This window comes from Pagrus major, chromosome 16 (genome assembly GCF_040436345.1).
Source record: "Pagrus major chromosome 16, Pma_NU_1.0".
Taxonomy (NCBI): domain Eukaryota; kingdom Metazoa; phylum Chordata; class Actinopteri; order Spariformes; family Sparidae; genus Pagrus; species Pagrus major.
The window spans coordinates 30,586,421-30,598,034 of record NC_133230.1 but is presented as its reverse complement, the minus strand read 5'-3'; the positions used below and the strand labels follow the sequence as shown (position 1 = coordinate 30,598,034).

The following is an 11,614-nucleotide window of genomic DNA, read 5'->3' as shown; positions in this document are numbered from 1 at the left end:
CAAAATCCACTTTTGTGACTTTTGAACCAGGTCAGCAGGGATATCTTAATCCCAGGAGACTTTCCTGCCACACAGCTCCTGCAGGATCATTTTAGCTGGAAGGATGACAGGTGACAAAAACCCTAACGGGTCATATACAGGACTTACAAATGACAGGATGCCACGTCTAGTTTATGGTGTATTCTTTGCATTAATTCTGACCTTGAAAACATCTGACTCTGTACACCAGTTCACTCCAAGGACTCTTCCGTCAGGTAATGCATCATGATCAAGGTCCAAATCTTTAACCTCTTTTGCTCTTTCTGACTCAGGAATGGAGGCTAGAACAGTCCTGCTATTACTCATCCATTTTGTAAGATGAAATCCTCCACTCTCACACAGTGCTGTCAAGTCTCTGACCACATCAACTGCTTGCACTGCAAAAAAGGAATTTCAAGAAAGTAAAAAAAGCCTTGTATCAAGAAAATAAGTCTTATTTTTTTGCCCAAAAAGAATATTAATCTTGTCAAGCATGTTTTGATTAGAAAAAATATCTCATTTTAAGAAAGTGTGCCTTACTTTTTCTTGTTAAGATATACCAGCTAATTTTGAGCTAGAATGAACCAGAAACAGAGTATAAAAATGTTTTACAATAAAACCCAGTGCAGTGACAAGATTATTTGCCTTATTTTAAGAGTAAGACCATTTGCACAACTTCTCAATTTAAGAATGCCATGAAACAAGGACAATTAAAGGTTTATTATTATTATTATTATTATTATTATTATTATTATTATTATTATTATTATTATTATTATTATTTTCATTGCAGGGCAGAACCTGCTGCTTCATATCTAACATATTAAGATGACAGCAGACTGGTCTATACAACACACAACATAATACAAATAACCATGCTGAATGAAAACTGCATGGCCCATAAACAAAACAAAATGAAAAAATGGCCAAAATGATATGACCCTTGACTCAATTGCATCCTGAATCACAAAAGAACATGCAGTATCCTGCAGCATCGGCATATGACTGCTAATTGATTGTTCATCTGAAGAAGAAAGAATCATGAAACAACAAAATTGACGGTCAAGAAGCACAGTTTGTGGCAAACACATTAAACAGTGCGCCTTTTACAGTCCATCAGATGAGGCTCTGTGTAGCCCAAGCACATCTCCCAGATAATATTTTGTAGGGACATATGTCACATCCTTGTGAGTATAACTATAATATGGAGTGAAATCTACCAGATTATCAGATGCTATGAGTTCAGTTGCTTGTGCCATGTTTGGAATCTCTATTGTATATGCCATGTAATTTCCATCATAGCGAACAGTAGTATGCTGCTGCAACTCAAAACAATATAATGATGAGTTAATTACATAGATATTGCTCACAAGTCCAAACTCAGGTAAATCATTGGAATTAACAGCAGTTACAAGTAATGTCTTCTCCCGTATATATTTATTATCATTTAGATTAATCCATTTTACAGACACTGCATTGTCTATGTCATCAGTTCCAAGGAAAGCCCTTGTTTTTTCTTTCAAATACGACATGTTGCGTATTTCTGAAGTTGGTCCCAACGCACACTCGTTAAAAAAAATTGGGTGTTCAGAATAACTTACATTTTGACAACATTCATACATTTGATTATGCCTTATTAAAGACTTGCAAAGTATTAAAGTATTAAGTCTTTTCAACTTGCTAATTGTCTGTAGACCAATGACAGGAGCAAACAAAATTTTAACAATTTCTATGAGTTCAAGAATTATTTTGTAGTATTCAGTATCTTTAGCTGTATCAATAAGAAATGGCAATATCTTTAGTAGAACAATCATTTGGCCTGAGGATTGCTTCAATTTATTATCACTTGAAGCTAATGTGCTGTAAGCTATAGGGCTTGGTTTGTCTTTGACATCAAGTGGAGTAGGGAAATCCAGTTAATGCAGTATTGAGAACATCCAAGTCTAGTTGACCTAAAAGAACTAACTGTTTTAACACACACTTTATTTCTAATGGAGCAATGCCTTCAAGAAATCATTTCCCCCGTTTTTAGCCTGAGTTAACTAGCTGGAGTCCGACCTGCGTTTGCCCCTGCTCTGTCTGAACCGTCTGAACCATGACCTGGTGATACGTCCTGGTTATTGCTCACACCATAATTCAGTGTCTTATGACGGCAGAAACGACTTGCCATTTATCAATTATCACATGAGTGTGCCTCGATTTTAATAATTATAAAGTAATATAAACTTATTTAGATGAATATAATTTGTATAAATGCAAAATAAACTCATTTAGGCTGAGTGCCCACCCCCGCTCCCTCTTGGAAGATGGTACAATCCACCCTGTCGCGCTTTTCTTTTTTTTTTTTCTCCGCTTGGAGTCCGTTGCAATTTGAATTAGGCCTACACAGCAGCTATTCCGGAGGTCACCTGCTGCTGCTCGAAATGTATTATTCTCAAACATCGATTGTGGATATCAGAGTCAAAAGATGGACAAACTGGACGAGGTTGCAATTGCCACACTCAGAGGTATGCTACAGGGGTTACTTTTATGTTGTGCTGGCGTTGTTTACCTATCTTAACGATTTGTGGATTTGCTAATGGGCTAAAGTTTAGCAGCTTATCTACATCAAAAAACCGGCTGGTGTTGCATTATGATTCCCATCTAGAAATAGGTTAAGTCTAATTAAGCTTTGGGTCCATGTTGTTAATATTAGGGGCTGTAAATGCTGAAAAATGCCTGGTTGTAAAATGTTAAGGGTTAATTGATTAAGCAGTGCACATGCCCAGGCAGGAGCCGGAGCCGTTGGAGCTCTTTTGCGCGCACAGGACCCCGGTTCAAGTCTTGCCACTGACTCGGTGTTTGTTACCTTGGCAACCCCCTCCCCCTCTCCCCCCCGCACAATAAGTACAAGGCGCCTGAGTTTAATCTGTATGCTAACGCATTTGTTTAAAGGTGCCATTTGTGGTGCCAATTGTCTATCAAGCTTTACAATATTAACTGACATGAAATGTGAATGCATTTTATCGAGCAAGGCTCTATTGTCACTCTTACTGTAGTTTGCATGGCTTCAATATATGTACCGGTAATTTATAAATGCTGTCAAATTCACTCACTGCTCTTGAAGTAAAAATAGGAAAAATGTGTAAAATGTCCAAACAGTGCTTATTGTACAAGGGGTGTTGGCAAAATGTCCTCACCTGCTATGTTAAAATCTGAGGGAATTCAATGATAACCTGTTCTATATTCCAGCTGCTAATATTGGAGAAGACTTACTCCACTCGCTTTCCCGAGACGACATCAAAGACCTCTTTCCTGGTCCTGAAAATTTCTTGAGGCGGCGGGCTATATGGCTTGTTGTAAATAAAGATGAAAAGGTCAGGTTTGTCTTTCACAGTACAACAGAACTGTTTAACAGTACAACATTTTTCCAATATCACAGTTTAAATCTGGTTCATATACATAAATATGTCATTTGTTTAGACATTTCTGCTTTGAGTCCATTTCAACAGTGGATATAAAATAAAAAAGTGCTTTTTTAATCCCCAAAATGATAATGCTTGAACTAACAAGTAAGAACATACTATGACAAAGTTACTCAATAAATGTTTGTGTCAATGTGTTTTAGGTGGATACTGTTCCCGAAATTCAGCAATCACCCCCCACTGGAGGCAGTGACCTTTCAAAAGAGGAGGCCAATACTTCTAAATTTGTGACTATGTCAAACCCAGAATACATAGTCTTCACAGACAGTGAGCTTGAACAGGTGCGACGCTCCTACTTTGAACAGAAACGGCTGGGGACCGAGCACAATGTGACCCTATCCAAGGAGCTCTTCTGCCGACTCATAAGAAACACTATGACTAACATGATCTCCATCGCAAGAGCCACAGAGGACTCCAGATACCCCACCAAACATGAGGTGAATGCCATGGCAAAGCGACTGATGGATTACTATCCAATGATAAAAGACAGGTCATCAAACAATGAGTGGGTGAGTAGATTTTGTCACTTTTGCTTGTTGCTGGTATGATGTTAATACTGAGATTTCTGTTCATACAGTGCTAAATCGTGACAGAAAGTTCAAATGGAGCAAGACATTGCCGAAAGATATAATTAGAATATAAGAAAGTTTGAGCCTATTGTCATTTTTTTTAATGTTAACTATATATGCCTCACAGGAGCATGTTGCCAAAAAGCTCATGAAGAGACTCTCAAATGTCAGAAGTCCAAAGAAGGCCAAAGGTCCTCCTTCCAAGAAACCACGACAAGAAGTCAGTTCAGACGTTGCAACTACTGACTATGATGGAGATTCCAGTACATCCACCATTATTCTGGAACGGTCACCTGTTAACACCATGGGCATCCCAGTAGATCTGTCACCTAGAACCAGCACCCCAGCGCAGAACCGTAACAGCAGTGATGAAGAATGTATGTATCTTATTACATTTAATTTGTCAGTTTTACTTGTTAGTTTGGAAATCTCGTGTCCCCTTTCCACCATAACGTTCCTGTAATGTCTTCATCTTGTTCAGTTGACATCATGGACAGCCAGAAAATCCAAGCAAGACACTACAAGACCCTCCAAGAAATGTACAAGTCCAAAAAGCCAAACAAAGCTGCGGTAACTCATTTGCTGAACATGGAATTTGAGTCTCGAAGACGCTTCATCACCTCTGATGTTTTAAAGGAGCAAGACAGAGCAACAAAGATTCTAGAGGCTTACCCTTGTTTCAGAGAACTGGATCATGTAAGTAATGTTGTTGGGTTTTTTTTTTTTGAAGAAGTCATCAGAATGTACTTTTTTTCAGTTTTTTTTTCTTTATCAGAATCTATTTTTCAGGTGCTGGATGAGCTGCAGCGAATCATCCAACCGACCAACTCCCAGTACATATCAGAGATGCAGAACAGATGGAAAACCTTCTATTCAAAGGTCCAGTTTTATGGAGTTATGAAGAAGGCCATGAAGCCTCCTAAAACTTTGAATGGAGGTGAAGTCACAATACATTGACTTGTTCATTTTATATAATAATTAGAGATAGACCGATATGGTTTTTTCAGGGCCGATACCGATACCGATTATTAGTAGTCAAGGAGGCCGATAACCGATATTTGGAGCCGATATTCATTTGCAGTAAAAGGGAAAATATTGGCCTTGATGCAGTTATATTATGTCTTAAGTCTTGAACAGCAATATCCTGCTCCTCTCTACAAGAAACTGTCAAAGACAGCTTCAGGACACACTTCATCTAACAATATGTCATTTTCTGCTGCTTGGGATCTCAATCAACACAAAAAAAAGGTAGAGTAAAATAACTTGGTAGTTAAACAGCCATTATTGCCCTACAGTTTTCTCTCAGACAGACGGTGCTTTGCTGTCAGTTTCTGCAGCTTCTCATGTGGCACACACACACACACACACACACACACACACACTTCTTTATTAATTAACTTTTAACTTTAGTTTTCTTAATTCTCTAGCCATCCCCTCAACGTGCTTCCCTGCAGTAAAACTAACTGAATTTTACTCACACACACACACTTCTTACTTTGATCACTGACTATTTCCCTATCAATATTATCAGCATCCTTGTTTCAAGTGATTAAACCGTTAAAAACACTAAATAGCCTGCAGCATCTTCTCTTTAATAATCAGTGTTTATCATAGGAACAGACAGCTGCCGCTAACGTATTGGGCCTCAGAGTAACGTCGTGAGTTGTAGAGTTTCGCTACAGTCTGCTGAGCGTCCAGAGCCAGGAGGAGAAAGCGGACCGGTGGGGCTACCGGCGGGCTACGTTACTATCGCGGACTATTTCCATATCGATATTATCAGCAACCTTGTTTCGAGTGATTAACAAGCACGTCTGGAGGGACTGCGAGCGGAGAGGAGAAAAAGTTTTGCCGAACGGAACCGGCGCTGTTCCTGGGGGCTCGGTTTCGAAGGTAAGTTAAGGCAGCAGACTCTCCTGAAATTGTAATTAACATCCCAGTCCTCTACACTCAACTAGTAACATGACTGTGAGCCCATTAACGTTATATAAACATAAGCGGCAGCTCTGCTCGCTCGCAGTCCCTCCAGACGTGCGTGTTAATCACTCGAAACAAGGTTGCTGATAATATCGATATGGAAATAGTCCGTGATAGTAGAAGTCTGTGTGTGTGAGAGAGAGAGAGTAAAAACCTAATGAACTCAATTCAGTCCAGTTTTGTTGCAGGGAAGCACGTTGAGGTGAAGGCTGATTAGCATTAGCGTAACGTTAGCCCACCGGTCCGCTTGGCTCTACACGCTCAGCAGACTGTAGCGAAACTCTACAACTCACGTGAGCACTGTGCATGCACAGCTTTCACTGCTGATTGGCTGTTACCTGTGCGTGTAACCAGAGCTTGTAACCACTCAGATGGTGCTGTGGGTGGGACAATGCTGGAGACAGAGTAGCGACAGCAGACAGAGAGGTGCGGCTGCATCAGAGCCAAAATAACCCAGTTTTAAATTGATCTCTTATCGGCCGTCGGATTAAAAAAAAGGCCGATGCCGATATGCGTCAAAATGCCGAATATCGGCGCCGATAATCGGCCCGGCCGATAATCAGTCTATCCCTAATAATAATGTCTCGTAATTATTTGTTATGTTAAAGTTATTTATGGTACCACCTTGTATTGTCCCTTTTCCATTAAACCAGTGGAGCATATCACAGCTGTCTTCAGAGCCATGCCACTGCTCTTTCCGTCCAGCACTTTGCCACCGAAGAAACTGGGCTCAAGCAGCGAGGCTCTTTTCCATGTCCTAGCGGTGAGATTTACAGACTTACTGAAACATTTCATAATATATGTTACAGTTTTTCAGGCATACATTTTATATTAGGTTTAGTTACTTTGAGATAAACTTTTATCATTTCAAAAGCTCCAAAGGGGAAGTGTTTTCCATAGTGTACTTAATGTAGTACTAACATCATTGGAACTAGCTGTGCATTCAGCATTTGCAGTGGGCTTAATGCTGAGGGGTTACTGTGACTGTTTGTTTTAAAGTACAATATGATTTCACTAATGTCCTAGTCCAGGTCTTAAGTTTATGTTACTTGCAATGTTTTTTCTAATCTTCTTGATTTATTTGTGTCATCTAGACTTCTGAGGATCCTAATGGTTTCATGCAGCAGCGACCCCTGTCTTCTCCGGTTCTGCTCGTTTCTGAGGACAACTGTATGATCGCCATCGGAAAAACACCTGTGACCACCTTCACCATAGACAGACTTAATGAGGGACTTCTCTACGTCATGGCATATTACTATGCCCTGCACATGACCTACCCCAAGTGCATTTCTACACTACTGTCAGTACTGCAGACAGAGGTACTTCAAGATTCAATTCACGAGCAGGATTTGACCCCTCACGACAAAAAAGCGATGGGTGAGTGGAAGTCATTCAGTGAGTGAGTCCCTTTGTCCATCACTCTGCCCCACTCTTCCTGTTGTAAGTATTTCAAAGAAAGATGATGTTCTGTTTAAAAAAAAAGTTCATCACAGTTAGACACATTTGTTGGTGAGATTGAAAACCTTTCCTGTGGGATAATATGCTGCAAAGCAGCTGCAACATGGTGTTTATTGCTGTAGTATGCTGCTACAATAACTGATGGGTTTTTTTGATAGTGAGGTTCAAATCAAAACTGGCTTTTCAATCTGTTAGATTATGATAGCTCTGGAATGTGGAAGTTGTCCTTTTTTGGATGTTGAGTTGAGCAATTGTATTGCAAAGTTAATAAAAAAATATTAAATGAGAAAGTTTTGGTGTCTTGATTTAAGACAACATCACTTATATTTGTTATGCTGTTTTAAGAAATGATGTCTTATTTTAACTACTTTTATGCTCATTATCAATCCCAGATTAAGGTGTCAATTCTTAAATTTAATTTAGTCAAGAGACTTAAATTCTAATTTTAAGTAACTTAATCTTAAATTAGTGTTTTTTTCATTGCTTGTTTTAGAAGAATTCGGGTTAATTTAAGATTTTCTGTCTAGTTTAAAGTCTCATTTTAGTCTTTCAGAGCCAAGAATTTTGGGCTTATTTTAAGAAATCTTGTCAAGCGAAAAAAGCTTACCCCATTGGCAGATTTTTTTGCTTGATATAGGATGATTTGATTGAATATAAGAATTTTTTGCTTCTTTCTAGAAGGGCTGTTTTTGCAGTGTGGGTTTCATCTGACACTGACAAAAGGCAGTCATCTACATAAAAATTGTGCATGCTTTAACTGCAGCAGGTGCCATTTTGTCCTTAGCATCCTCAGCTGTCTTCCTTAATGCAAAGTTGGCACCGCTGGGAGAGGATGTCGCCCCAAACAAGTGCACAACCATTTTGTATTCTTTCAAGGGCTCATTCAGGTTTCCATTCGGCCACCAGAGGAATCGCAGGAGGTCTTGATCCTCTGGTGGTACTTTCACTTGATGATACATTGCCTCTATGTCTGACATTAAACCAATGTGGTCATGTCTGAATCTTGTTAACACTCCTATTAGTGTATTTGTTAAATCTGGTCCTTGTAAAAGTTCTGTATTCAATGACTTGCCCTGATGATGCTGCAAATTCAAAAACTTCGCAAAGTTTCCCTTTTTGGGGGTGATATACCCCATGATTAGGTATGTACCACACACTATCATTTTCAGACACAGTCTCTTCTTTTGGTACTTCCACTGCATACTCTTTACTGATCAGGTCAGACATGAATCTCTGATACTCTTTATGAAAGTCTTTGTTTTTGACAAGTTTCCTTTCCAGGTTTTCTGCTCTCTGGAATTGTTGTGCCCCGGTGGCACAACAATTTCCACTAGAGTTGTGTGTTGTTTCACAAGTTGTCATGTTTTCTGTGGTGCTTTTCTCACTGCTCTTAACAGCTTCATTATCATCTTCCCTTGTGACATGAAGCATGTGTAGGAACACATGTCCATCGCCTCTGCATTCCATTGAGGTTCTGTTCTTGCATTAATTACTCCTCTCATCTGCAAGCTGACTGTTTTCAGGAAAGAGACGCCATGAAGTCTCTCACCTCTTCACCTGACTTGTTTTGCTTTCAATGAAACCGTCAGATGGACGCTTCACAGGAGAACCCCTCTCCTTTATTTACAGCTTTGGATAACCATTTGTCCTCTTCCCCCACTCAAGATATTGACACTCCTTTCTCTCAGGTCGGTTGAGTTCATCATCAAATGAATCCACTACAGAGTAAAAGTACTCTGGGCCTCTTCTCTGTTTTCCAGCCCTCCTGCCCTAATGGTTTACGACTACGCTTCTCTTATCACACATTCCAACCTATAATGGTTTCTGCACTCATCCCGATTTCAAGCAAGTTCTAAAATACCATTAAACCAGGAACTCATCCTCTTAATTTTAACAGATTAGGAAACAGTAAAAGAATTTCATAAAACTGATCTTTTTCCCGTTTCTCTACGATTAAGATTGACTGAGATCAAGTTTTAATGTTTAATCTGTCCTGTGTTCGGTGGAACCACAGCACCTCCTGATGACGAGCTATTTAAGAAATATTCTGTTTAATATGTTTATTGTTATCGCCAGTAAATGTCTCTGATATGTTTTTGTTTTAACAAGTATTAGGCTAGAACTAGGAGAAATATGTATAAGTGATCAATTCTACCAGTTCTACCTACGGTATATTCAAGTGTGTTTTCTTTTACGTTTTAATCAAGTTTTAATTCCTTTTGAATGTTAGTGATTTTAATCATGTCATAAACCTTTTCATGATAGACAAAGTACATCTATTGAGCCATGGTGAGATTCTGTGAAAGGTGAAGCACGGTGTTGAAACGTTTAAAACTATAAGTTTAGTTTTAGTGAGTTCCTGTTAATTTTCACACTATCTACTCGGAGACAAAAAGTCGGCAGTCCTGCCCCCAGGCACGCCCGCCATTTGGAGACAACAAAACTAAGAGACATCACTTGTCTCGAGTTAGTCTAGGTTTTTTTTGTTTCACTCTTACTCTTGTAATTTATTTTGGAAACTCTCGTCTTTAATTTTTCCGCTCCTTACTTTTACTTTGAAACACGCTTCAAGGCAGCGATCTCAGCAGAAGTGCTCGCGCGTTGATTTTTCTCACTTTTATATTTTTCGCAGTATCTTTTATTAAGTTTGTACCAGAACGAAGTTCTGTTTTAATTTGTTTTATACAGTTAAGTATTGTAACCTGATTTAGAGGAAGTGAACTTAATTTAGATTATCTTGCATTAACTAACAACGGAAGATCCGCCTGATCAACGTATCATCCTCAGTTATTTTATTCAAGAAGTTAGATTTAGTTTACAAAGTCAGAGCCTGAGAACCACTCGAAGCAACGAAGAAGAACATCTTTATCAAAATCATCATCACGACACTACAGCAACTTGCTGTGTCTGAAACCGTGCAAGCGGTTTCCAACAAAAGACAGACTCGTTGACAAGCGGTACTGGACCAGCTGCCCTCTTCCTAAGACATCGGACCGAGGTGTCCAACCAGCTGATACCGGACGAGCTGACCCCCACCATTGAACCGGGACTGCCAGCTAGAGTCGCAAATCACCTGAGGGAACCCGCCGCCGCGGACTCAACCACTCTGCTAAGAAAGTAGGCTTTCCATCGCTCATCACAGCTGGATTCACACATGATACATGAGATGGTGTCTATGGCTCTGATTCATATCTTTTAGTTTAAGAGAAAGTCGGTTAGGATTTTGGTAGTATTAAAATTACTCCCGTAATATTTAAATGCTTCAACCTAACTCGTGATCTCACCATCAGCCCATATTCCACTAATAACCCATTACTTAGTTATTCCATATTTCCTGTTACCTGTTGTTATTCATTTAAATTGCCATTTCATTTATTTAATCTGAATTATTTAGTCAATAAACATATTTAACCGTATGTCATTGTCTGTGCAGGTTTGTTTTTAATGTGGAGAACCGATGGATCTGTGTAGAAGTCACTACTTCATTTATGAGATTGAATAAATTGATCTGAAATTGATTAGAATTGATACAAGTTAAACTTGTCCAGTCGAATTTGATTAATTACCTCCGGATTATTCAAATAGACGAACAACGGAGGTGGTGCCCCATTTACGAGTGCTTTATTAATCACCAGTGATTAATAAATTACATTTATTATTAGTGTATCTCCTACATTCTGCAAAGGAAGCACAGGGCAGAGTCAGGAAACACACAGTTGCAGGTAGGAACAGTCATATTTTTGCCGGGAGTTTGGTCCGACGTCACCCATGTACCCCTTTGTGTGTTACCCCAATAAGGCTCCCCCTTGCTACAGGTGAACCCGGAACTTAGAAATAGAACTGATATAAAACAATGCAGGAAATTCTAACTTTTTTTTTTTTAGATAATATTAGCATTGACCAGGTTTTGAGAATGTTCACCATAATTAATTAGGAAAATAAATAAATTATGACAATAATGAATGATCAGATGAATAAAACAAAGTAATCATTGACCCAGCTACATACTCCCCCCTGAACTCCTAAAAAACAGCTCCAGTACAGGATAATAGCTGGCTTAAGGGTAATCTCAACATAGTCAGTTATCACTCTCAAATATACATTACTACACGCAACATGAATGTCTCCCAA

The 11,614-nt window shown here is 39.1% G+C and overlaps 1 protein-coding gene across 1 annotated transcript; it reads left to right on the top strand.

The window, feature by feature from the left end:
• The first annotated feature begins 2,468 nt into the window (after window positions 1-2,468).
• On the top strand, window positions 2,469-7,428 carry LOC141010729 (uncharacterized). The gene is made up of 8 exons (XM_073483813.1): window positions 2,469-2,525; window positions 3,250-3,374; window positions 3,626-3,991; window positions 4,179-4,428; window positions 4,533-4,747; window positions 4,841-4,988; window positions 6,679-6,788; window positions 7,120-7,428. The coding sequence occupies exons 1-8, from the start codon at window positions 2,486-2,488 to the stop codon at window positions 7,426-7,428; spliced, it is 1,563 nt and encodes a 520-aa protein (XP_073339914.1). The 5' UTR covers window positions 2,469-2,485.
• The last annotated feature ends 4,186 nt before the right edge of the window (window positions 7,429-11,614 follow it).

Bases quoted from the DNA above. Each gene is read 5' to 3' on its own strand.
- LOC141010729 (XM_073483813.1), top strand. From the start codon at position 2,486: ATGGACAAACTGGACGAGGTTGCAATTGCCACACTCAGAG. The intron at 3,992-4,178 runs GTGAGTAGATTT...TATGCCTCACAG, and splicing joins GGTCATCAAACAATGAGTGG to GAGCATGTTGCCAAAAAGCT. The intron at 6,789-7,119 runs GTGAGATTTACA...TGTGTCATCTAG, and splicing joins CTCTTTTCCATGTCCTAGCG to ACTTCTGAGGATCCTAATGG.